This window comes from Henckelia pumila, chromosome 2 (assembly GCF_033568475.1).
Source record: "Henckelia pumila isolate YLH828 chromosome 2, ASM3356847v2, whole genome shotgun sequence".
Taxonomy (NCBI): Eukaryota; Viridiplantae; Streptophyta; class Magnoliopsida; order Lamiales; family Gesneriaceae; genus Henckelia; species Henckelia pumila.
In genome coordinates, this window is record NC_133121.1 from 10,350,322 (window position 1) to 10,377,419 (window position 27,098).

General features: G+C 34.3%; 4 protein-coding genes across 12 annotated transcripts; 2 read left to right on the plus strand and 2 right to left on the minus strand.

Annotated features, from left to right (window-relative positions):
* The first annotated feature begins 820 nt into the window (after positions 1-820).
* LOC140881680 (ubiquitin-conjugating enzyme E2 2) lies at positions 821-5,051 on the plus strand. 2 transcript variants are annotated; one of them, XM_073287177.1, is made up of 6 exons: positions 821-974; positions 1,282-1,415; positions 1,504-1,529; positions 2,119-2,208; positions 3,862-3,950; positions 4,608-5,051. In XM_073287177.1, the coding sequence occupies exons 2-6, from the start codon at positions 1,291-1,293 to the stop codon at positions 4,734-4,736; spliced, it is 459 nt and encodes a 152-aa protein (XP_073143278.1). In that variant the 5' UTR covers positions 821-974; positions 1,282-1,290; the 3' UTR covers positions 4,737-5,051. The 2 variants fall into 2 exon arrangements, with proteins under 2 accessions (XP_073143278.1, XP_073143279.1); XM_073287178.1 differs by lacking the exon at positions 821-974 and adding an exon at positions 997-1,130.
* A 4,036-nt stretch (positions 5,052-9,087) lies between these two features.
* LOC140885368 (protein IQ-DOMAIN 31-like) lies at positions 9,088-14,363 on the plus strand. Of its 3 annotated transcripts, none has more exons than XM_073292331.1 (7): positions 9,088-9,396; positions 10,044-10,160; positions 10,843-11,103; positions 11,239-11,442; positions 11,935-11,985; positions 12,744-13,770; positions 14,027-14,362. In XM_073292331.1, exons 2-7 carry the CDS (start codon positions 10,086-10,088, stop codon positions 14,056-14,058), a joined length of 1,650 nt encoding a protein of 549 aa, XP_073148432.1. In that variant the 5' UTR covers positions 9,088-9,396; positions 10,044-10,085; the 3' UTR covers positions 14,059-14,362. The 3 variants fall into 3 exon arrangements, with proteins under 3 accessions (XP_073148432.1, XP_073148434.1, XP_073148433.1); XM_073292333.1 differs by lacking the exon at positions 9,088-9,396 and adding an exon at positions 9,531-9,651 and having other exon boundaries at positions 14,027-14,363; XM_073292332.1 differs by lacking the exon at positions 9,088-9,396 and adding an exon at positions 9,531-9,626 and having other exon boundaries at positions 14,027-14,363.
* Positions 14,364-14,812: 449 nt separating this feature from the next.
* LOC140885370 (serine/threonine-protein kinase PBL34-like) lies at positions 14,813-19,740 on the minus strand. The gene is made up of 6 exons (XM_073292334.1): positions 18,857-19,740; positions 17,399-17,736; positions 17,171-17,306; positions 16,384-16,520; positions 16,176-16,299; positions 14,813-15,558 (listed from the first exon to the last, which is right to left on the minus strand). The coding sequence occupies exons 1-6, from the start codon at positions 19,059-19,061 to the stop codon at positions 15,044-15,046; spliced, it is 1,455 nt and encodes a 484-aa protein (XP_073148435.1). The 5' UTR covers positions 19,062-19,740; the 3' UTR covers positions 14,813-15,043.
* Positions 19,741-23,761: 4,021 nt separating this feature from the next.
* On the minus strand, positions 23,762-26,859 carry LOC140883200 (homeobox-leucine zipper protein ATHB-23-like). Of its 6 annotated transcripts, none has more exons than XM_073289573.1 (5): positions 26,538-26,859; positions 26,399-26,468; positions 25,027-25,125; positions 24,554-24,948; positions 23,762-24,331 (listed from the first exon to the last, which is right to left on the minus strand). In XM_073289573.1, exons 3-5 carry the CDS (start codon positions 25,100-25,102, stop codon positions 23,957-23,959), a joined length of 846 nt encoding a protein of 281 aa, XP_073145674.1. In that variant the 5' UTR covers positions 25,103-25,125; positions 26,399-26,468; positions 26,538-26,859; the 3' UTR covers positions 23,762-23,956. The 6 variants fall into 6 exon arrangements, with proteins under 6 accessions (XP_073145674.1, XP_073145673.1, XP_073145670.1 ...); XM_073289572.1 differs by having other exon boundaries at positions 24,554-24,957; XM_073289569.1 differs by having other exon boundaries at positions 24,554-24,960.
* Positions 26,860-27,098: the final 239 nt, after the last annotated feature.

The following is a 27,098-nucleotide window of genomic DNA, read 5'->3' on the forward strand; positions in this document are numbered from 1 at the left end:
TAGTAAAAATATATGATATTTATTATACGTCGTGTTGTATATATTAATTTTTAAATTTTTTTAAATTCGTCCCTCTTGATTGAAAATCCTGGATACGCCACTTATAATACCAGATCTAATGATCCTAAATTTATCCCATCCAAACATATAATCAAATAAGATTAACTCGACCTAATCAAATTAAAATGACACCATTTTCAATCAATTTTTTTTTCTCACTGCTACAATAAAAAGACAAAAACTGTGAGATGGTTTTATGATTCAATTTTGTGATACAAATATCTTATTTTATCTATGAAAAAATATCAATTTTAATGTCAAAATTATCAATTATTATCATAAAAATAAAAATAATTGAAAAAAATCCGTGTCAGATAAGATAATACACCTAGGTACCGTTTGGTACATGAGATGAAAGTGAGATTAGACACAAATTTTTAATCATCTCATGTTTCTCTCACTTTTTTGTTAACCCAATGATATCTCATGGCCCGGTATGAGATTAGATGTAGGTTTGATAACAAATACCTCTCCACCCATGATATTAGTGGAGGATGAGTGTCATATAAGTGACATTGTGTGAAATTGACAATGACAATTAAGAAAATAAACACAAACAAAATAAAAAACATACAAAACAACATATTATTCATAACTATGTCTTGCTTATCCATATCTCATCATATTATTTTTATTCATCTATCGTACATTCCATCCATAATACCAAACGATATGCTGCTCATTTGTAACGTGCACCTGCAGCTTGTGTATGACGCGAAAGTCATAGGCTCATAAATTTCAACTTCATATGCTGTCTTTTCGTATTGTTTGGTGGGACTCACACCGACGCGTCCGTAATTTTGCATTACTTTTTATTCTTTTTTTGTTGTTGTTGTAAGAATTATATATATATATATATTCAGAAATAGAAAGAGGAACACGCTGAAAAAATCTCTAGCCGCCCTCATTTTCAGGTAATCACTTCTCTTTCTGATATATATTTGAAGCGATTCTGCGCGTTTTTGCCAGCTCTAGTTGGTCGATTTGGACTTGTTTGTTTGTGGCGTGATTTCTGGTTATGCATGCGGATCTAGGGTTTTGGCTTTGTTGTTTATTGATTTTGTGGTTGGGTAAGGTCGCTTTGGTGCTGGGAAATTGAAGATTTACGATTGAATTTTAATGATTTGGATCCAATATGTTATCTCGTGCTCAATTTTGTTGATTGGAACTCGTTATTAGTGTAATTTTGGTGTATTGGGATTTACGTGGTGGTGATTGTAGGCGGTGAGGATGTCTACGCCATCAAGGAAGCGGCTGATGAGGGATTTCAAGCGGCTACAGCAGGACCCTCCTGCCGGCATCAGTGGCGCACCTTATGATAACAATATTATGCTCTGGAACGCTGTTATATTCGGGTATTTTTTGTTGGCCTGTCTGGTCCATTTTGCTGGTTATTTATTTGGAGATTTACGAATTAATCGGGGTTTTCTTTTTAAATTGCAGGCCGGATGACACTCCTTGGGACGGAGGTGGGAATGTTCTTCCTTGGAATCAAGTTTTAGTTTGGTTTTGCTAATGATGGATGAATTATTATGAATGTTTTTTGTTGCAGTTTATAGTTATAACTTAGATGTGGTAATTTTTTTTATCTATTGCCGAATTAGCTGAATGAGAAATTGATATAGGCTTCTGGTCTTATAGCTTTTGGTGTTTTGAATCTATATTATATTTGCTTTGCTAAAACTACCTAGTTTCATTGATTGCTATGTGCATTCCAAGTGGCTTACGTCAACCTAAATTTGAAATTGCGTGTTTTAGATGTACTGAATTTGTGAATTCCTGTTTATTCTAAAAAATTGCAGTCGCAGAAATTATTTTTTTCCACGTATGATTCATATCAAGTGTGTTATTACGTGACAAAATATGAACAATACAATATTTGATGTATGAACCTCTTTATATTGCATTATTTTGATGGACTATTGTGTTAACTTATGTTAGGTCCAAAGCATGAGGGTGTTGTGCTGAAAATGTTCACTTTAAATATTTGTTGACTTTGAATCCGGTTCTCTGGATCATTCAGTCTCTTTAATATTATAGTATATTTTTTGCTGCTAGGTACGTTTAAGCTGACACTCCAGTTTACAGAGGACTACCCAAATAAGCCCCCAACAGTGCGATTTGTGTCTAGGATGTTCCATCCAAACAGTAAGTTACTTTACCTATTTATTGGTATCATAATCATGGCATTTTTTTTTATTACTATTTGCTTGAATATCTTTCTTTTAAAAGTTTGACAAAGCCAACTCCGACTACGAAAGCACTGCAGTAAAGTCATGGGAAAAAAGTAAAAATATAATCATACACTGGTGTTTATATCCCAATTGGATTGGGAATAAGACTTGTATGATTGAGAACGAATTATACCTTCACGAATCACAGTTCTTGCACAAGATGAAATTATCATCTGCTGTTTATAAGAACGGCAAGAAGTTACTATTGCAGTGTATTCATCTGTTGTTCTTGATGCTTTTATAATAAATTATCATGGGTTCAGTTCATTTGTTGTTCTTGAAGCGTTTATGTTATTATAAAAGCATCAAGAACAACAAATGTCATTTATGTATTCATCTGCTGTTTATATCTTCTTTCCCCATCATTGACTTGTAGTTCTGCTTAAATCCACTTCATCCCGCAAGCGTGAAACTTGAATGCATAGCCAAATATAGAAAGAGTATACTTTTGTAAAAGCACCTCAACCATATTGATGTGAAGTTTCTCAATATTCATATTTGAGTAACAAATTTTTGTGCATTTCAGTTGACATAATGAGGCCACGTAGTTTGATCCATTTTCTATTTGTGGCTATAGATATAGTAAATAAATACAGTGAATCATGCATATATCAGTAGGATATGCACGTATGTATGATTTTTTTTATTTTTTATTTTTGAAAATCAACCACATTAGCATTAAAGTTCAGATGTACAGATTTGCTAATATGCAGAGGACATAAATCCTTATACAAAATGTTCACACCCTTAACTAATCCATCCGAAGCCAAGATATGAGCTACCCCATTAGACGTGTGACGTCACTGTTGAACTTGGAAGCTTGAATGTCTTGAGCCGAGATGATGGATAAAAGATACGATAGCTTTGTCTTCAGCAAGATGAAGAGACCCAGCTATGGATTTAGCCACATTACTCGTGTCAGTCTCGATGATGACCTTGTTCCATTGATGTAGTTGAGATGCTAACACCATTCCTTCTCTAGCTGCGAAGAGCTACGCTAAATGGGCCGAGAAAAAAACCCATCCAAAACCTTGGTCTGAGCTGATAACACAACTTCATGATCATCTATGGCAACCACACTTATACCCACCCTCGGAGAACCTTGCACAACAGCCGCATCAACATTAATCTTTGTTGTTCCTGCTGGTGGTGCGTGCCATGAAAAAGGTAGATTAGAATTCGGATGTTTTGGTGAATACACAAACTGACATGACAGAAATTGTGCCCATAAAAGACTCGCTCGAGAAACAACCTCCTTAAGCTTTAGCTTCTTACCCATGTGAACAAATTGGTTTCTGGCTAACCAAATGCTCCAGGAAACACACATATGTATGATTTTAAGTACACTTGTGTGGCTCATTGTCTATTATTATACTTTGACCACCATTTTTATATTGTTTTCTAAAGCTACTATTGGTCGTGATGTGGTATCAGACGTATTTCCTGGAGAAAATTAGTGAATGTCGTTAATAATATGAATTTCCATTACTGAAAAGATATTCCAACTAAATGGAAAAACATTTGATTACAATGATTTTGTTCTCATCATATATCTGTTGTTTATCAGTTTATGCTGATGGAAGTATATGCTTGGATATCCTGCAAAATCAGTGGAGTCCGATATATGATGTAGCTGCTATTCTTACATCTATCCAGGTAGGTTATGGCCATGAAATGGTGTGCCAAGTCGTTTTGCTACATGTATAGAATGGAACAACAATTATGATAGTTAAGGTTCTCAAGAAGAATAAACCAACATTTTTAACTAAAATAGCTAGAGGTGAGTACAAGCAGGAGTTAAGGTATGACAAGGTATATTAAAAAATTAACCATTTCAATTTATTCTTGTGTTACAGATGCATGTAACACATCCACGTAACGGAATAATGTTTGTTTTACTTTGCACAATGAAATTTTGTACTGTTAATTGTAGAGACAAAAAATCCCGGACTTTTGTGCATTGAAATTTTTTATCTATCTAATCCTAATGCATGATAAAGAATTGTGAGAATCAGAAAGTGCTGGATAGTTTGTTTAGTTTCACTTCAAAATGTAACGAAAGTTATTCTTTGCCCTTACGGCCCTCTCAAAATTTAACAATGTTTGCGGGCTGCCAATAATACTATGTATGCCAGTCTCTTCAGAAATTGTGCCAGGATTGTCGGGATTATTGTTTTGATTGATAGGTTCTGTTTCTGGTTGTAACATAGCATGTCTGTTTCTGGTTGTAACATAGCATGCTGGAATCGTGTTTCCTTCCGATAGTGCCATGACAAGTCAATCATAATTTACTTATTTTATTCTCATCTGCAGTCGCTGCTGTGCGATCCAAATCCAAACTCACCTGCAAATTCTGAAGCTGCGCGGTTGTTTAGTGAAAACAAGCGTGAATATAACAGGAAGGTGCGTGAAATTGTTGAGCAGAGCTGGACGGCAGATTAGTTTTACTCCTAAAGACTGCACAACAGGAGATTGCTACTGATGAGGGAGCTTCATGTTCCAATGTCCTTCTCCCGGTAGAATCTTCTCTGTTTATGTGATCGTTTGTTTTATTATAATTCCATGCAAGTGACTCCTATAGTTTGAGAAAACATTGTTATTGTATTACGTACTAATCTTCAGGGACGGGACTTTGAAGGGTCTTTCTCTTGATATGTTTCTGGTGTTCAAACGTGCCATAGTATCTGTACATATTGATATCTTGTACCAGATTGTATGAAAATGTATTAAACATTGTTACCTTTCCCCCTTTAATTATGTCTGGAATTAAACTCTGCATTACCCATTCTCCCTAGTTTTTATGCCTTTCGAATCAGTTTTTTTTAGAAATTTATATGAAGTGTCTTGTCTTCAACTTGAACATCCGTGAAATTCGTTCCCCGAGTTAGAAAGTTCATTCCTATCGTCAACTTCCATTGTTGAAATCATATCTTATCCTTTTCCCGAACTGGTCAGGCTCGACTAATTCCTCTTTTCTTGAAATTCCATTGTTGGTGACTGAAATGTGTCTGAAATAAAGTTTTACTGATTCGAAGTTAGTTTAGCCCTCGTCATTTGAAGGGATCATTACCAAGAGCATGATGGACCCCTCCTTTTCTTATTTTTATCTATAAAAAAGAAACCATATCTGGAACTACGTTATCCTCATTACTGCTAGGTTGTCGATTTCATGTGAGAGAGATTCTCATTATTTACTCTATTAACGTTTCATCCTTCGTTATTATATGTATATTGATTTTACTCGCTGGAGTTGCTTTCAAGTAAAATTCTGCAGTATATATTGCGCATTCTTGAGATCATTCTATATTCCGCTAGGTGTGGATCACTCTGTGCAATTAATTGTTTTTCCCCCCACAAAACATAGACCGTAAAAAAAAAAAACATAGAATGGGGACCCTATTTTGAACTGGTGCCGACCCCATCAACTCAGCCAATGCATTTAGGGGTGGGCACGAGTTGGGTGTTTTGGATGTTATGGTTATTCAGATATGGAATCTAATCAACCCGACTCAAATGTCCACATTGATTTTTCCGAATTCTTGTAGTTGAAGCATCGTTTCGTGCCACGAATGTGCGTGTGGGCGTGCATTTTATTCGCGACTGATGGGAGTTTGCTATTATCTTCTTGCTTCAGAATCATTTGATCAGATGTGCTTATTGTAGAAAAATTGGTCAATGACCTTTGCTTTGATTGTTGTTCCTACTCATATGCAATCTCAAAATTAAATAAAAACGTCATATTTTTATTATTAGAGACGGTTTCTTTTAAGATCATTTATATTCGTAAGATCGATCGACTTCATTCATAACGTAATATTTTTAGTATAAAAATAATTTTATTTATTTATCTAGTCAAGTAGGAAATGTGTCTCAGAAGATGTGTCTCATATCGTTTAAAAAAGTTTGTGTTATTATTATTATCCAAGTACAGTTGTTTCCATTGTACCCTCGAGGTGTCGGTGGTTTGGGGGAATACACACAAAACCAACCACCTAAAGTCACATGGGGTTTTGTTGGAATCATGTGCTCTACAAGATCACAATGTTTCACTTCTATTGTGAATTTGAGGAATTGCTATTTATTATTCTTGAGTTGTAAATAACATCAACATGCATGCCTCGATATAATAGATTATAATAATCATTATTTTTTTATCAAAAAAAAAAAAAGAAGAACTTTAATCATTATTCATGGGAAAATAAATGGATCTAGGGGGACCCTGGGCAGATAAATGGAGATGATAGCTAGGCTTCGTTGGGACTTGGGTGTCTTAAAATATACCTTTCGTGTGAGATGTTGCCTTTTGTTTTTATACTCTTTTGTGTGTGTAATGTATATAATTTGACAATTATTTTGTTCATGAATTAGATAACGATGGATTAATAATATAAGGATTTTAAATCAATATATTTGGATTAGACAATGATGCGTGATACTAATTTTTGGAAGAATTTGAGCCAAATATTGGTTAAAACAATGATTATTAATCAACCAATGTGTTATCCTTCGTATCAAACAGTGCCTAAACGATTAGGGAATCCACGGTATGGATTTTATGGGTTCTACTAAACAGCAAACCAGATCATTAAAAATTAAAAATCAAACCTAATTTTTCGGTTCTGGTTTGGTTTGATTATGATGATTGATTTGAAAATTTGACTTTATTTTTAAATCCAATCCAAATTGTGATTGGCTAGAAATCAATACAGACCATCGATTTGATTCGGTTTCTATTCATCCTTAGCTAATATATAGTTCAAATTTTGAAGGGAAAAGTGTATTTTCATCGAGGGAAGCCTTTTTGGTGATGGTGTGTCTAATAACTAATAAGTGCACCCCTCGGATTCAATATAGTCATCCAAAATTCAAGAAATGAATTCTATAATCGAACATTTTTTTTTATTGCCTTAATTCCTTAAAATTGTGTTTTGACTTTTGATCGATAAATTAGAAATGATGAATTTCAAAATCATGGTTTGTTATGGTATTTAAATTCAAGCCAATTTACATGTTCACTATATATATCAAATTAAACAGTTTTAATCATGGTTGTCATTTATTATTAATAACGGACCGTATCACGAGTGATGTGTATGTTCCGTAAAAAAAACGAAGTATTTTTTAATTTTAAAATAAAAGTTACTATTTTTGAAATTGAAAGCGTAGGAGAGAAAATATTAAGAAAAATTGCTATCATAATATAATATAACCAGGTAGCTAATTTGATTAGATGCAGGATGTCTTAAGCAAATCCAAAATTACACTACGACTTCAATGCTTCACGTTGCTAGTGCATGATCGCTGATGTTCTTGTATTGTATATGGTAAAATATTTTGGAAAATATTTTTTTAAATATATATGTACAATCACAATGGGGGAAGGGATTGGTGTGTTTTGAATAGAAATGACAATGAACCAAGTTCTCATATTAAACTCGTCTCATTCGAGGCAATTTTAGACCCGATCAATTGGTCTGGAAGCGGGTTGAAATTTTTAGTAGACCTGTCAAATTATATATATATATATATATATATATATATATATATTCGTAATTATTAGTTTATATATTATAAAGTGAGAGTCCCTTTTGAATAATTGTTTTTGGTGAAGTCATTTTCATAATTCATGTTCTTAAATTACCTTGGTCCAAGTGATATGTTGACAAATTCCATGTTTTCTCTTCCGATTTTGTTTTTCCTCTCCATTTATACGATTTACATTTATTTAAAAAATAAATTACTCTAATTTTGAAATTTGTAAGAAAACGTTCTTGCTTTCAAAGTTACCCTTGCAACAGAACTTTTCTTTTTTAAGCAAATGAAATTTATTTAATAACCCAACAAAAATATTGTCAGTTCATTATATGATTACTTCCAGTTACGTGTGTATAAATAGCTAGTATTAAACAATTAATTTCCTTGTTAAAAAAAACAATTAATTTCCTAATGCTTACCTTTAATTGAATATTTTAGTCCCTTTGTTGTTAATTTATTTATTACTAAATGTTATGGTTTGGATTGATGTATTGTTTCATTGATAACAATAGAAATATAATTTCGATTTTGTACGTCTCTCCATGATTTTTATAATATATTATTAAATTTTAGTTTTAAAATTGTACATTCAATTTTAAATATTTTTTTTTTCACAAACGTTGACCGAGTACTATACATATCCACACTACTATATGACATGTCAGTGTCACATCTACGTCGACCGAGTGCTATACACATTCACACTATTATATGGCATTTCAGTGTCACATCTACACGATAACAATAAAATGATAATATCGGTTTTGTACATCTCTCTACGATTTTGATAACATATTATTAAATTTTAGTTTTAAAATTGTATGTTCAATTTTAAACAATTTTATTATGTTTTTTTTCCCACAAGTGTCCGACTCAGTACTATACACATCCACACTACTATATGACATGTCAGTGTCACATCTACGCGATATCAAAAAATGATTAAAGTTATAAAAAATATGAAAACAACTATCTAAAACTGAAATTTGATTCCATGGATCACGAACTAGACAATAGTTTACAAAGTTTTTAACATATTTTCATTTGATAAGAGATAAGGGAATGATTAACTCCGCTCATCCACCCATACCCACTTGTAATCTAATTCCTTTGGATTATTATAATAATAAAGATTCCAATAATCAATAAATAATTAAATATCTCTTATTTTGTCTAGAACTAGACAGCCTAGGACATTGAAGCACAAGCATCCAAAAAAATATTACAAAAATTAAAATTGGATCAAAATGGCGAAACGACGTCGTATCCGATCCCCAAAAAAAAATTTCAAATTCTCTTCTCCAATCTGCGCCTCGGATCCACTCACCCATTTCTACTAAAAGCGACTGTATAACTACACCTACTCGCCGTTCTCCATTAATATACAGAAGGTGGAGATGTACACATACACGAATTCTACTCCACTGTATGCATAATTTGCCTTCGGGCACAGGCTTTACCGGGAGAAAAATGAGTATATGCTCCAGAAATGGTGAAGAAGCTGGTGGGGTGACGCGGTGTTGAGGGGTCCATTTTCTTGCCATGAGTGTGTGAAATAATTCTGCAGGTATACGGGTTTTTTATGCTTTTCTTTAATCTTTTAACTTTCTGTTTTTGTTTTTGTTTTTGTTTTTGGCTTTTTTTTTTTCCAACTTTCATATCAATCAGTCTTTCACCTGAAGTTTAAACTCCTTTAACTGTGTTTTTTTTTTTGGGTGGGTTTCCTCCATCTATGCCTATCTTTTGTTTGCTGGGTTCTTCCCTCTTCGTCGGGTTTTGTAGCTGTGGGATTCTGATGTGAGATAAACCCTTCTTTTTTAAGGTGTAAAAAAAAAACGCAGATCTGAGCTGCATTGCAGTGAAACCCACTTTTATTTTCCTGTATTTTTATGCTTTCTGGTTCATGTTTCATGTTTGTAGTTGTGGTGGTTTGTGATTCCTTGTGAGCGTTGGTGTTTGATTTAAATCTTCCTCTACGATTGTGTTTGGAAAACTTATGTTCCTCTTGAATAATTTGTTCTTCGAGTCCAATGTTTTTGACCTTGTAACTTAGAAAACAAAACTTTTTTGATAGGTTATAGGAATTTTATTTTATCTGGCTATGTTCAGTGGGTAAATTTATTTATTTCCGGATTTTATTGCACTTTTTTTTTTCTAAATTTTTTTTTTGAGCTACATTGTTTACTGATGCTTTCACTTAATGAAATGTTGCAGGATTTAAATTGAGCAACTGTTGTTTCAAAGCAATATTCTTCAATGGGTAAGTCTCCTGCGAAATGGATCAAGACTGTGCTCTTCGGGAAGAAGAATTCGAAGTCTAATTTATCCAAGGTAAGATAAGCTATTATTGCATTCTTAATGTGTTTTGAAGTTTCCTCGCTGGTGTTTTGGCAAATCTTTTGCCTGCTCTTAATTCCATTTTCCACTAATGACGTTCCTTTGTGTGGTTTCCCAATGTTCTGTTCCATCAAAGAATTACTACTTATACCTTCTCAGGATGCATCAATGGGCTGTTGATTTTATTTTATTATTTTTTAAAGTTAGTTTGTCAGTCCAATTTTTTATCTTTCTGAAGTGTTGTCTAATGTTGGATCAACTTATGATGAAATATATGTTGATGTTTTATACACCTTTTACATATTGTAATGTTTCTCAGTAATTATGTCTTCATTATGTTTTGATGCATCCTTTGCATACTTGTCATCTCTATCTAGAAGCCATTCATAATCAGGATTACCTTTTCTAGCCCAGATGCCTAATTTCATCCTGCAAAATCCAATTACACGGTGAAAATTATATTTTAAAACAAATGTCTTTAATTATTCAAGCCTACTCTGATTCTTCATTATGCTTCTTGAACTTGGAAATTATGAAATTTTGGAATTAGATCCGTGGATAGTTTTGTTTTTTAGGATATGACTTTATATCTTTCAATAATGGTTCCGCTCGGTATAAGAATTTATGATGCTGATTTATATTGCTGTGGGTGTCACAACGTCGCTCCTCATGAAAGGCTGCTGCAAAGACCCAGGTTGAAAATCAGTCTGGTAAATCTGCAGTCATTACTGATCCTCCGCCCCAGTTGACTGATGGAAATGCTGAAGATATGGAAATTGCAAAGGGTACATCTGGTGCTCCTTGTGATGCCACCCAATATTCTGGGAATCAAGGTGTGGATTCACAAATTAATTTATTGGTTCCAGTTGATGACGCTGAGATGAGGAGGCAAGAACATGCTGCCACAATAGCACAAGCAGCCTTTAGGGGATTCTTGGTAACGTACTCTGAAATTGCATGTGGATATTGCTACTTAGCTGACCAGCCTGAGCTATGCATATGATTCTTTGTTTTCTTGTCTTCAATCGATTACTTCAACTTCTTGGCTTCTTGCGATGTATTTCAACCATAGGCTCGACGTGCATTTTGGGCTCTCAAGGGTATCATAAGGCTGCAGGCTCTTGTTAGAGGACATTTGGTCAGGAGACAGGCAGTCGCTACATTTCATTGTGTGCGGGCAATTGTTAAGATCCAGGCTCTGGCTCGTGGACAAAGAGTTAGACTTTCCGACACCAGGGCTGAAAAGTTTAAAAAGTATAGTTTTGCGAAGCATCAGGTAACTTCGACCCGTATAATGTAATTTATTAACGTCTCTTCTTTTGAAGTTTTGTGAATGAAGAAATTGGTGATGAGAGAACCTATAATGGCTTGATTCAACTTGGGTCCGAATTATGCTGGCCTCATGCGGCTCCGGGAACCGGGGCTTCTATATGAAAATACGCCTTTCCTTTTCTCAACTTTCAATCCTTAGAACATGGAAATGGCTTCGTTTTGTCTGCACTTTTGTGTTTGCCTCTGGTTTTTCCTCCATCTCATCTCCACCAAGCTTTGAGTGTTTGCTGGGGGATATTGCTGGACCGTTTTAGATTGCACCTGAAGTTAGCACATCGAATGCCTGATTTCCACTATCTCTTCTAACGCCCTTCTTTTGGTCAAATAGAATGATATGCCAATTCACTTTTTTGTATCATATACTAGCGTTCTAGTGTTACATTTTTCAAGGTTCCTGGTGCTTTGTATTTATATTCTTCCCTGTGTACTGCATCAGGATTCTAAACAGGTGGACATTGGAGAAACAACAAATACATATATTCGTAAGGTATTATATTGATCAACACCTTGAGTTAAAATATTGTTCATTTGATGGTGCTATTTGGGTAAACCAAAGAACATTTACCTTATTCTTTGTTTTCATGCTTCGTCAAATATTGTCGGCTGAACTAATAAGATCAAGTTACGAAATGGATGTTATCCTTCTTTGTATCACTCACTTGTAAAGACCCAACCTTCTATCATATATTGGACTTGTAGTTGTACATGGAAAAGAAAATGGTCTGTCTTTTCTAAGGATTCGGCTGGTTCGACTTATCATTTTGTTGGACTTTCTTTTCATGGCCGTCGTGAATCCAATACTAATAAATCAATTATCCCCTAATACCCTATGCCCTTTGGATTGGATCTACTCATCTAGTTTGCCAGGAACTTGTCAGTGCCTTATCTTTTACATAAAGGGTGAACTATTACGTTCAAACACTTTAATTCATTAAGGTCTTAGACTGTATGATTTTCAAAGGGTTTTACTTTTACTTACTCATTACGTAATGAATCATCAAACACTGATAAATTTCTACCGTTCCCCTCAGCTGGGTTGCCTTCGATGAAATGCAATATTTTGGAGGTCCCATCTCTGATTATCTATTTGCTCCATGTCAAACCGATACTTTTCATGAAAATTGCACATTTTATGATCTTTCTTTAATGTTGGAAGAGACATAATATCATATAGCCTTTTATTTACCAACGAAGGTTGACTCTCTTGAAGTGAGGATCTGATTTATAGACTTTCTTTACTTCTAGCTTCTTGTCATGTTGCCGGCCGCTATGCCTTTGCGAATGCATTACAGTCAAGCTGAACCAAATTCAGCCTGGAACTGGCTTGAACGTTGGTCATCATGTCACTTTTGGGAATCACCTGCACGGGCGAAAAATTCATTGAACGTTAAGCCTCAGAAAAATCAGGGAGTTTCACAAATTTTTGAGACCATAGCTGGAAAATCAAAAAGAAGTATCAGAAAGGTTTCGGCAACTATTAATGGGGATGCTGGTGCTCTAGCTTCTGGTGAAATTGACAAGTCCAAACGCAACTCTAGCAAAGTCATAAGTCATCAGACAGATCCTGTGCAAGAACAGCCCCAAAGTGAACTTGAGAGAGTCAAGCTCAATTTGAGAAAGGTTTCTGCATCTGTAGCTGCAGCATCTGAAAAGTCAGAAACGGAAATCAAGAAGCCACAGACCCTGCAGAGTATGAAAACATTGTTGTCTTCCGCTACTCTTGATGTCCCTGAGCAGAAAAAAGTGATACCTTCTGAAAACCCAACCAATCCAGATGTTGTAGCTGATGAACTGTCTTTAGTTGAAGCTCCATCAAAGACAATAGTAGTTGATGAACCAGCACCTGTGCCACATGATGATCATCCTGTTGTTGAGCTTCACTCATTGGAAAATGGTGGGAAGATAGAGAGTCCCTCAACTTTGAACGAGGAATCCACCGTTAAGGAAGAACAGTGTGGCAAGTCAAATCAGAAAATCAAGAAAAGGAGATCCCTTCCAGTAAAGCCGGAGTATCCTGAAAACATATCACAGAACACCCCATGTCTACCAAGTTATATGGCTGCCACTGAATCGGCGAAAGCAAAGCTTAGAGCTCAAGGATCGACTAAATTTGATGAAGATGGAGCTGATTATGGATTTGTTCGCCGTCATTCTCTGCCAGCCTCCACCAATGGCAAATTGAGCTCAATGTCACCCCGGATGCAAAAGCCAGTGCAAGCTAATGGAAAGGGAGGCACCAAAACTAACCGATCACTGACCACCTCTAGAGACGGTAAGGATTGTAAACATGCCAATTCCTGCAGTCTAATTTCTGATGCAACTATCCTATTTCCCAGTGACCTGATTTTGATACATATAATCACACACATCATTTTCATTTATAACTTGATGATCCCCTGTACTTAGAGTCTGCTGCTCTCCGGCTTTGCACAATCAACCATCAATATGCACTATGACTCTGATTCATTCCAGTTTAATGTATTTTAGTGCAATTAAATAATTAATCATTTGAGTGCCTCACTTTTCAGACAAGGTGCTTCAGCCTGGGTGGAGGAGATGAAAGTGTGGCGTTCTAATCTGGGATGGTCATGGAAGTCTCGTGTGAGACCGACAGTGCTGTTGCTCATTTTCTTTGATTCATGCAAAATCTCTACTTTAAAGATGAAAGCGAAGTTCAACAAATGATCAAGAACTATTTGAACCTTTGTTTTCTGGTTGGTTTTTTAGGGAATGTATAGTCATGGATTGAGAGTGTCTCTTCGTTTGATTAACTCCATACTCTTCAAATGTGTGCGTTATAGTTTCTTTGATTAAATTTATACTCTCAATTGTGTGATTTTTAAGTAGTTTCAGTTGATCAATGTTTCTTTTACTTAAATTGCTTGAAGAAACTGTTGTGTGGTGCCGTGTAATTAGTTGGAAACCCGAAGTCTATTCATCTCGTTCTTGCATAATGTACAAAAAAAGTTGTAAAAAGCAGTAATTAATAGTGAGCTGGAAAATGTTACCATCTGATAATGTTTGGCAGGTAAAAGTTTCGGCGGCGGACAATCTTTAGATCAATGTGGGTCCCGCAGGAATATGTGAGCTGAGTTCTACTAATCCAAATAATTTAAGGCCACATCCAAGTTCATCGTATAGTTTTTTCTCCCGTCAATTTTTAATTTTACATCCAAGTTCATCCAAATCCATATAGTATGTAGCCGTAATTATGCAAATGTGATTCATATAAAGTCTAACACTCGAATGATAGATCAAAATTCGAGAATTAATACTATGAAATATGATCTTGAATTCAGAGCAAAACAGGCTATACATTACTCTTAAGTCTTAACAAATTTGACACTGTCTGCAGAACTCATCACTTTGAGTCGAAATTTTCATTTGCAAAGCGAAAAAATAGACCAGAAATCTGCAAAGTTCTGTCAATGACTGCACCAAAATTGCATTAAACAATATTCAACTCTGCAAATACAACATTTTTCCTTGAGAGAAAATAGGTGCTATTACAAAAAAATTATCAGGAGGGAGTCCGAATGCTCCTCTTACGATTTTTTAGGATTTGGTGATTGGAAAGATTGGAACTGGTTATATGGAGAGGCATGAGAGCGATTTTGAATGGAAGGGCTTCGAGTTGGCTGTGCATTCTTTAGCGAACCAGGTTGCAACCTAACTCCGTTTCTTGCATTTATGTTCACGTTGGCACGAGAAGCATAAATGGCCTGGAAATAAGAAGAGGAGCATGCCATGTCCTTCAAATTAGGCAGTGGTTCAAGGGCTTCAACAATTTCGCTCATCTGAGGTCTAAGTTTCGCCTCACGGCTAAGGCAACGAGCAGCCAACTGCACAGCTCGTTGTGAACCTTTTACTGAGAATCGACCTTCAAGACGTGGATCAATTAGTCTGTAGAATCTTCGCCTCTCCCCTAGATATGGTCTTGCCCATTCGACTAAGTTATGTTCTCCATTAGGCCTGGTTTTGTCCATGGATCTCCGTCCAGACAACAATTCGAGTAAAACCACCCCGAAACTGTAAACGTCACTCTTTGCTGTCAAATGTCCTGAAGTAGCATAGGTTATCAAGTAAGCTATGAATTTTCAAGCATAATAAATGACAAAACAAATAACTAAAAAATAAAGACGTGCAATGTTTTTTTTCCCTTTTCATGGTCCAATCATAAAATCCACAACCTTTCAATGCTTTCATGCATCTCATATTGAACTAGAAATAAAAAATTGTTAGGAGTTGTATCTTTATTTCATCCTGTTATCCCCATGATTCAAACAATGAAAGGCTTCAAAGTGCTTTCCCACCGAGTTCAATTAATTCTCAGGTAAAAAATCAAGAAAAATGGATCCCAAAACAGCAAATTAGACAACACCTTCTGATTATTAGAAAAGAGCCAGCACAGGGAAAATTGTCTTCTGCTACAAACTGTGTAGCATCTCATGTTACACGGTTTAGATTTGTGACATGCATATAGGGAAATCTCAAATTACAGGTTCTCATCATCTTTGTACGATATACATGCACATATCTAAACCATGTAACGGGACATATTAACACGGCTTGTAACAGAAGATTTATGCTCCATGCACAGATTGAGAGCTGTCCTGTTGAAAAAGTAAGGGAAGCAGAAATTATCAGGACCTCACAAGGGAGGAGTAACATGCTCACCCGTCATGACATACTCAGGGGCAGCATAGCCATATGTTCCCATCACACGTGTAGATACATGTGTCTTGTCTCCCTCGGGAGCATCTTTTGCAAGTCCAAAATCTGAAAGCTTTGCATGGTACTCCTATATTAACAGAAATAAAGGAAAACTGTCAGAATAACCAAAAGGAATACACCTTCAGTAGATTGAGGATATCTTGCCACATACCGCATCTAGCAGGATATTAGAAGTTTTAAAATCTCTATATATCACTGGTTTTTCAGCTTCTTCGTGAAGAAAAGCAAGGCCCTTCGCTGCACTTAGTGCAACTTTCATTCTAATAGACCAAGGAAGAGGCAGAGACCCTGCATTACAGGGAGTGCACAATATACTGTTGGTAAAGATATGCCAGGTAACTGAAGATGAGCTATCAAATAAAAATGTTTTTCAAATATATACCAATTGAAAAGTGAACTGCAAGATTAAGGACATAGGAAACAATGGGAAAAAAGTCAGAAAGTAGTGAATTTGCCAATATTAGAATTGTTAGAAAATGGGGAAAGGTCACCAAATGCTCACATGCAAACAAACACTTTTGCTCTGGTCAATGTTGCATTTGAAGAATTTAACGCAGAATATTGTAATATCGGAATTTCCATGGGAACCCTACCAATATTGCTGTACTTACATAGTCATAGACCATTCGTCATAAACCCCCCGAGTCTGTTCTAACAAAGTAGATAGTGTCAAACGCAAATGAAATTGTTGATACATTTTCCACAGCATGCCATTTATATTTTTACTCTTAATATACACCCAAATTACCTGACAGTATCATCTATACATAGTGTCGATACCGAAAAACCTTTTTGTATTAGCCACTTCAAAGTTCAAACAAATATTTAATCAACGATGACGCTCTATATGTTTTAGATACAACTATTTCTGTTTAATCCATTCCCAAAATAGCAACATAAAAGGTATACAAATTTTGGAGAAGAGACCAAATTCATACTCTTGAACAAGTGATTCTCCAAGCTCCCCCGGGGCATGAATTCATAGACCAAGACTCTCTGATTATCTTCTATGCAGTAGCCTATCAATTTAACCAAATGCGGATGGATGAGATCTCCGAGATAATTTACTTCAGCCTACCACATAAGAATGAATTACAATCAAAAGATATGGAAAATTTGAGACATAAAATGAATAAAAGCAAGCTAAAAGTAAAGTAATTTCATACAAGCCACTCTTTGTGGCCTTGAAGTCCATTGTGGTTGAGAGTTTTCACAGCAACAGCAAGGCCTGTACCAGCTTTCACTGGTGTGCTGCCACTTTCATTGACCCAACCCTTGAAAACACAGCCGAAACCACCCTCACCAAGGAGATTATCAGGCCTAAAGTTCCTCGTGGCCAGTTTCAATTCACTATAACTGAACTTACGAAGCTGAGAAGCTATTTTCAGCTCCTCATCTATTTTAGGAGTTGATGGGATGCTTTCAATGTTGCTGTTTGTCGAAGATGATACAGCTCGAGCAACTGGTTGGCATCTGCTAGTATCATTAGTAGATTCACTTTCAGCTGTTACACAAAAATAAAAAGTTGTTGCTCAAATGATTATAAAATTCAATGGTTGCCTTCAAAAAAAAAATAAAAAATTTCAATTGTGAACAGAGCAACAAATGGTAGTTTTTAGAAATAGATCCTGAAAATGAAGTTCGAGTCTGGTGTAGATGTGCACTATAGGTATGCAATTTTTTCTTTATCCAAAAACCCGTAATATTATAATTATAAAAAATGAAGGGTTCGTTTGAATAAGTACTTTAAAATGTTTTTGATGTTTTATAAGTTAAAAAAATTTAAAGTACATGTTTGGACAAGATTTTTGTAAAATGTTTTTTGAAAAATGCTATTCGAATATAGTTTTAATAACAATTGAGATGAGTTTCATGATGTTTTTAGAATTGAAAGCAATGGTGGAAAACAAAAAATACTACTTTTTAATTGTAAAAACGTATTTATAGAATAGTTGTCCAATTACATATTTATTCTTAAAACAACTTTTAAAACATTTTATAAATATTTTTAAAAGAACATTTTAATAAAAACGTTTTATAAGTATTTGTCCAAACGGAACTGAAATATGCATGCAAATAACAAATAGCAAGGGATTTCGATATCCCTACTCCTCATAAAAGTTGAACAATGAATGCTTACTATAAAAAAGCATGGATATACAACATAAAATTTATCAAAGACAGACCAGACCGCTATCAAATAGATGGTGCATACAAAAATTCCAAAAATAGTGAACTTGGTAAAAGCATTATCAGTTATAGACTCATTTTGTCAAACATCAAAATGAAGGAGAGCTCTCTGGTATCCATTAAGAATGGATAAATAGATCAACAAAACCAAACAACAATCTCATTAGTATACAAACACACTCACACCTTGGAACATTAGACCTGTATCTGAACAGTTGACAAAAATATATGGAAAAATACCACAAAGGTGTAATATGGTAACTAATCCTCTCCAAGATATTAATTGACACCAAATTTAGAGTGAAAGACAGCACCATCCATCGGCATTGGCGTGCATAAATAAATAATCAACAGGACATTCAAAGAAGTGCACATAAAAGTGAGTCATTCGAAACAACACTACAGAAATACGCAATTTACTCCAGAGTTCATACCATATAGTGAGCTGGACCCACTAACAGAACTATCAACCTTGGACCTTGTAGACAAGCAGCTACCAAATAATCTGAACTTAATCCAACATCTACTCTCCCCACCATCACCATCTTCATCATCATCAAGTATTTGTTTCCTTGCCTTTGATTTAGATGTGCCCTCATTCACAGAATTCCCATTGATAGTTCCAGGACCTAGCCCCATTATCCTCCAAGCCCTAGAGCCAAAATCCCATAAATCAAGAAACGAGCACTCAATTTCGAAAAAAGTCCTCCTTTTTAGCTGTGCCCTTATCCAAAGATTCTTCTTTTCACATTTTTTTAAGGGGCAAGTGAGGTTACCCTCCAATACAAAGATACCAAACTAATCAAATAAGACAAACCATTTAAAAAACAAAAAAGAATGAAAGAAATCAAGTAACACCCACAAAACTGGCAAGACAAAATCTCCTCAAACGAACAAGATCAAGACTTTACTTCAGAAATCAACCCAACAAAAGAAAACTACTCCAGCCCGGATGACAAAAATGGAGCAAAACACCAAATTTACAACAAAACTACAATCTCCCGATCACTCAAAGAGCATGCAAACTGCAAACAAACACCAAACCGCAAACACATGACTTCCTAAACCACATTTCCCACATCAAGACATTGTCCAAGAATGCACATTCAGATTCAGAAAACAGCTCCTCGCACGCACTCTCACCCACAATGCACTCCAAAATTCAAATCCCTACACAAGAAACAACAATATGACATATTATAGTGTGAGCCCATTGTTAAAGAACTGGTTTGTCAAAAAGAGACAATGGGGACACGAGCTGTTCTCGAGGCAGAACAAAGTTAAGTTAGCGTGATGCACAGTGTGTGTGGGAGGAGAGAGAAACGTGCGTTCTGCGTGAAAAGGCATGAAATAATAGAAAACAGAGAAAGCAAAGTTCTAAGCTCACAGGCTGTGCCAGAAGAAAGGCCAAAGTAAGATATCATTGGCTCTTGAAGTGGGCCCCGCGTTTGCGAATCCTCGTATTTGATTGGCTGGTGGCTGAGTTCACATACAGTGATGGTAACCATTGCACTGCCTCCATTACTTTTTCTAGGATTTACTGCTATTGGATTAGTATTTCCTTTTTTTATTTTTTGTCGCGTAGCGAATTTATATACTCTTCCAATGGGAACCAGTGTTTTCATAACCGGACCGGTGATCGAACCGGTTTACTTAAAAAAATGGTCCAACCGGTAGGACCGTTTTAACCGGACGGTCGAATCGGAAAACCGTTTATATAATTTAATATAATAAATAATATATTTTGAAATTTTAAAAACTCAAAAATTATATAAATAGATATAAAATATATATTTAACATAGTTTAAAAGCTAAATAAATATGTAAATACATTTAAAATATCAATTATAGTTATAAATTATTTAAATAATAAATTATTTATTTTTTAAAAAACCAATAATTATTTTAAAAAAATTTAAATGAAGTATAAATTTCAAATAATAATGTATTTATATATAAAAATATTAAATCTAAGGTTTAAAAATAAAAAAATTTAAATTTTCAAAATAAAAAAAATAAAAAATATTCGAAAAACCGGTTCAACCGGTTGAACCGGTTTTCCGATTCTTGGCCGGTCCAACCGGTTCTTGACCGGTTTTGACCGGTTGGACCGGTTTTCCGGTTTTTGGGGTCGGACCGGACCGGTTCGGCGACCGGTTCCCGGTCGAACCGGCCGGTTCGATCCGATTTCGAAAACACTGGTGGGAACATATATATATATATATAATATATATATATATATATATATATATATATATATATATATATATTATATATATTTTAATAATTATCTTGGTTCTAATAATAATAAAAAAATTTAATCGAGAACAGAGGTATCTCGATTTAGTTCATAATAATATATAGGCTCGGGCTATTCTACATCGGGTGATCTTCACCCGGTGCAACATCTGCCCTTGATTGGGCACCCGGGCCCACAATAAAATGGGCTCGGGTACCCAATCAAGGGTAGATGATGCACCGGGTGTCATAGCATCTCCCTAATATATATAAGACTAATACTCGCGTGTTGAATTTAAAGAATCGATTTTCACTTGGGTTTTTTTTTTTTTTTTTTACAAAAAAATAAATATAGAACTCTTATACAAAACTTTTATGTGACTGTGTCATCAGTTAATTTAGCAAATATCCTACTCGACTTATTAAAAAAATATTAATTTTATTCTATATATCCGTCTCACAAAAAATGTATCAACTAAAATATGATCTTGTGTTGTTTAGTATGGTGAAACTTGTATGATCATGACTAAAATATGTTGTATAATAGAAAACGTGGTATTGAAGTTAAAAAATTTGGTATCATGGACATGGACATTACATAATATCTTTTAGACAAAGATTTTTGTGAGATAGTTTTATTGATCGATTTTGTGACGTGGATCTTTTATTCGATCCGATACCTGTAAAAATATTATTTTTTATGGTAAATATGGGTCGGATTGATCCGTATCATGGACAAAAATCCGTAAAATATTCTCAGAGGAGACCTACTCTTTTTTAAGAGACCAAAATTATCCATCTTCATAATTTGATCTTAGAAAAAAAAATCGATCACGGCAAATTGACTAAAGATACAAAAGTAGTAACAAAAACTATATAAATTTTAATTTATCCAAATTTAAGAAAATTATTTCAGTTTTTTCCAAATTAAAATGATCATATAACTCATGATCCAAAAGTTATCTAACACCATCAATTTTAAAAATATAAAATCATTCTATAACCCTCAAATTTCAGAAATTTTGAATTTTATATGATCTATATAGTTTTCGCACACATATTATTAATGTAGAAATTTATATACATAAATACTCATTAATGCACACAACGCATTCAACGGATAGCCAATCATCTTTTTAAGAGGTTTTACCAAATTATTTTTCGTACAAACAATAATAATCATCATCAACTACAAAAAGCTCGAGAAACTTAAAAAAGATAGAAAAATAAATATTAGAACCATAAAATAAAAATACTAAAATGAATTAGAAAATCAAAAACATAAATACTCTTCAATCAAATTAAATAAAGATCAATAATTATTTCGAAACATATACACGTTATATGGTTAGTTCGACCCTACTCCATGGGTAAAACCTCATGGGGTAGATGGAACTTCCTGATTGGTCCAAATGATGTGGGCCCCATATCAATCATGTGGGGTCCACATCATTTGGACCAATCACATATTTACACTTACTCCATGGGATAAAACCTATGGATAGGTTCGAAATTTCCCACGTTATATATGGTTTGGGTCCACTTTGAATTCTAAACAATTGGAACGTGTATCCTCTATGGTTTGGGGCTTAATTTGGACTTCTTCCCACAAATTTGGCCCAATTATGAACCAATACAGCAAGCTTTTTTCAATAGAAATTTGACTTATTACACCAGGACGGTGGTATGATTTGTTTTAAAATTATATATAATGTCTCCTAATATATATATATATATAAAATATAATATAATATAAGAATTATTTAACTAAATAACCTATGTTTGACTATGATTTTGAAATATAACTTCTCAATTCTTACACTTTCTTGAGTTGTATTTCCTTTTAATGTTTGAAGGTCATTTTGTAAAATTTTTTTGAAGAAAGATCACAAAAAAAAAAAAAAATTGAATATAAATCTAATGAAGTATATAGGAAAATAGAAATTCTGTTATATAAAATGCTTTAAATTGTAATTTGAGCCTCTTATTCGTCGAACTCACGATGTCTTCGTGCAATAACTTGTCGTATTTTACATTTTTAGTTTCTCTTTTATTTTTTTGTCACATTAGTACTACTACGAGTATATGACACTGACTCGTGTTTTTTTGGCGAAAAAATGCTTAAAAGTTTTTTTTAATAAAACATATTTATTGGTCTAAGAACTTTTTATGTATTAATTAGTTGGTATATCAAAATCCAATTTAGACATATTTACTAGATAAAAAAAATTTATATTTTCCATCAACTTACGTAAACTACTACGATTATATATGATTATGATTATGATTATGATTATGATTATGATTATTATTACACATGACTGCACTCTGCTAATTTATTAAAAAGATAAAACTAAATTGATAACATGATAATTATAATAAATAAAATAGCTAGGAGCAAAATTAGAAAATAATAATAATAATAATAAATATAAATTGGATAACAACATTTTTAGTCCCTACTTTTTTTTTATTCTTGTAACTTTGTCAATCTATTAACTTAAATTTTTTAAAAAAATTAGTTGTAATACAGAAAATACAGAAAAAAACTGATACAACATATAAGAAAAATGATTGTGTGATATCCAACATTGTTTATATTATTATATATCTGATGATCATGTCATTTCAGCAATTTGATGGGAAAAGAATTAAAATTTTTAAAAATATATATAATGCAAGACAATAGATAAAAAAAAAAATCTCGTTTTCCCAAAACCAAACCATTCCCGAAGCAACAGTACTCTGATTCTGTTTCTTCGCCTTCCCATCTCCTTTTGGCTTGTTCCCACTGGAATTTGTGTTTCAATTCCCTTGGCCATTTTCTCTCTTTATATTATAAATTATCCAAAAATTCCAAGATAATTAATAAGTAAAATAACTTCTTCTTATTAATAATATTATTATTATTTAAATGTGACCCTTTTGCTAACAGCTAGCATGAAGGATCTTGTTTTTCTATGCAGATTATGGCCCATGACAGATCAGTAAGAGACCCACCCCACTGATGTATGACACATTTTTATTTTATATTTTGCATGTAACATGGATCTTATTATTATATACATTGATGCATGATTAGGCGATCATGATATATACGATACAGTGAACGGATTATATATTTATATATATTTGAATGACAGCCACCAAAATATATATGTATATCGTAACAAGAACCCAAAAAAAAAAAAAAGGTAAAAAAAGAAAAAAACATTGTGAAATTATAAAACTTTTGCAATTTTGACCTGTGAACCTTTCACATGGCCGCGGCAACATGTTGTGCGGATGAAGAAAAATTATTGATAATTCTGTTGTTCGTGCCACGGCCAATAGTCTTGGCTTTCGTCGATATTTCCCAACATGTGGAAGATTTGGTGGTTCGATGAAGGGGGTTGATGATGATGATGATGATCATCGTTTATCTTCTGATTTTGGAAGTAATCTTGTAGATTCGGCGCCACATTAATCTCCGTTGGGAGAATGACGATGTTTTTGTTGTTGTTGTTGTTGTTACGAGGATGCAATTTGGTGTCGGTTGATGTTGCGTTGAGGTTGAATTCGTAAGTACTGTTGTCACTTCCATTGCTCCAGCAGGCTTCATTTTCTTTGTTCAAATTAATGGCAGTGGAGACATGATCATGATGGGGTTCTTTGCTTCTCAAGGCTAATAACTGCAATAAAACAGTAACTAATTAATTAACTATATAAATTGACTAGTGTCCCACGTCGCTAACATCATATGTACGTGATATATAAACCTTAGCATCCCTTCAAAGGTTAACCATGACTTTTAAAGTGGACGTGTGGTTTTCCTGTGTTGTTATCAAAAAAAAAATTGACTATATATTTTTGAAAGAAAAAGAATGGAAAAGAAATACGTATAGAGTACGTACCTGTGATTGAAGTTTGTTGTTTTGAGACTTGAGTGCATTGTTATCCGATTTGAGGGCTTCGAATTGTCTCTTCAACACATCATAGTCCTTCTCCAATTGCTTAGTCTTCCAACGGGCCCGCCTGTTCTGGAACCATATGGCGACCTGCCTGGGCTGAAGGCCCAAAGCCCGAGCCAACTGCATTTTCCTTTCGGGCTCGAGTTTGTTCCCCAACTCAAAGCTCTTCTCCAAGGCCTTGACCTGTTCCAGGTTCAGCCTCCTCTTCTTCTCTCCAAGCATCATCGTCTGTGACCCGTCGTCCGACATGTCGTCGTCGGGCTGCGAATCCTCATCCCCGCCCCGATCAAGCCCGGAGATCAACGACATGGATCTCCTCATCAAGAACTGGGGCACACCTGAAAGTACTACTGCACAATTTCAATACATATATATATGTGTGTGTGTGATGATCATTAATACTAATTAGTAAGTACCATGGAAGGGTTCTTGTACTGGAGCACAGGACGAAGCTGAGGCCAAAAAACCTGCATCTTGGGGATTTCTGAACATGGGTTTCCTTGTGATTAATGCAGCTGGAACATATATATATAGGATATTATTTGAAAAATAATATGTTTAATCAGTGCAAACTTTTCTTGAATTACGAGTAGGGTTCAGAGAAGGGGATTTTAATTTGAGAAGAAATTGTGGAGATTGAATATGGGATATATATGCCAAGGTGGAAAAACAAGCGATTGATGATATTTACATACGCTTGATTGAAGTGATATTTAATAGGGAAAAGGAAAATTCGTCAAATTTCTATACAGTTGGCATTTTATTTTATTTTTTTCATTATCGGCACGTTGGAACACTATTGGTGTGATCTCGTAAAACGTTGACGTGATATCGGAAAACTGTTGACATGTTTATATTTGTGTTAAAATCCAAATGTAAGGCAAAATTATAGTGTTTGAATTGTTCTTTTCATTTATCGTAATTTCTTTTTACCACGTTATTATATTGAAGGTGATATGAATTTATGTTATGCGTGTACGTGTTTATATATGTGTGTGTGTATTTTATAATGTGATTGACAATACATGATTGATGCCCATTTTGTTTAATTGGGAAATGGACAGAAAATACATGTAGACTTCTTTCACTATCAAAGAACCTTTCGACATCATCGATCCTCTCCAATTTCTTCTACAGTGTGTGCCTATCTGTTTTCATTCCCTCCAAAGATATCAATTCTTTATTATTATTATTATTATTATTATTATTATTATTATTATTATTCCTTTTTATTGCTCAAGTATTTTTTCAACTTCTACTTTACAAAATTTTGAACACATGTGGTGTGATTAAATTATATATATATATAAATTTAATACCTAATTAGGGACACTGATCTAAACAAAATAGATCATATAAATTAAATTGAGCAAGTAAATCGTACGTGAGGAAACAAATTAAAATACAAGATAAAAATGCCTAGCTAATTAACTAGTCATGAGACATGAATTTGGCATTTGTCTACAGTGAGCCAAACCAATTCCATCATACCTTCAAACGTTGGATAAAACAACGATGTCGAGTTCTATCCCTCACACCAAATATAATTTGACATCTTATTTGTGAAAAATTCAATCTATCCTAAAATACTGAACACGACAAATATTAATTAAGAGTTAGGAAGTCGATTTTTCTCATTTGAGTGTTAATATATATTTTAAGCGCAGTTGAAGGAAAAATCAATGATCACTTATCTTATTTTTAGAGGTAGAAACCGACAAACATAAAATCATCATCTGAAAAAAAAAAAAAAGAATTAATTAAAGTCCCAAACAACCAAAAACTTACCTCAAGCAATGTCTAGCTCTTGATCAATTTCCAGCCCACCGATCTACTGATTTTTTTTTCCTTTTCGTTCCTACATCGAACCAGCTCGAAATCATTCGGGTTATCATATAAAAAAAAGAAGCATTGAATCAGGATCTACCGTCGATATCCTTTGCTTGGAATTAAAATGGAGAATAAGTACTACTCTTAGCTATTCCCCAATCTTGGAAAATCCAAGATTTTTCTTGGCAGCAGCTAAGCGATTTCGATATAGCACTTGTGTATGACACAGTGCGATGATTTTAGGCTGAATTTGGATCAGTGAGGGATGAAGAATCGGGCCGAAATGAATTCGTATTTAAATCAGCAGATGCATTAACCCCTAGGCGCTGTTCTTCAAAGTATATACCATGCATTTCTTGGCTGATCTGCGCATGTATGGACAGTATGGTCTTTCTTTTATGGGAGTTTTGGAGTGCTAATTAGACGAGGTTAAAACATTAGTTCTCCCTCATGTGTACACACAATGCATTATATAAGGGTAAAAAAAGGTGAGGGATTTGGGACCATATGGTACGCTAGCTTCTTCATGCACACACAAATTTAGTACTGTTTATGCTTGTTAATTTACATGTAGTTAAAATTTTAGGAAACATTGCTTTTTTTGTCCGGTATGTTTGTCATTTTGCGATTTCAGTCGTTTATATTTTCAAATTTCAGT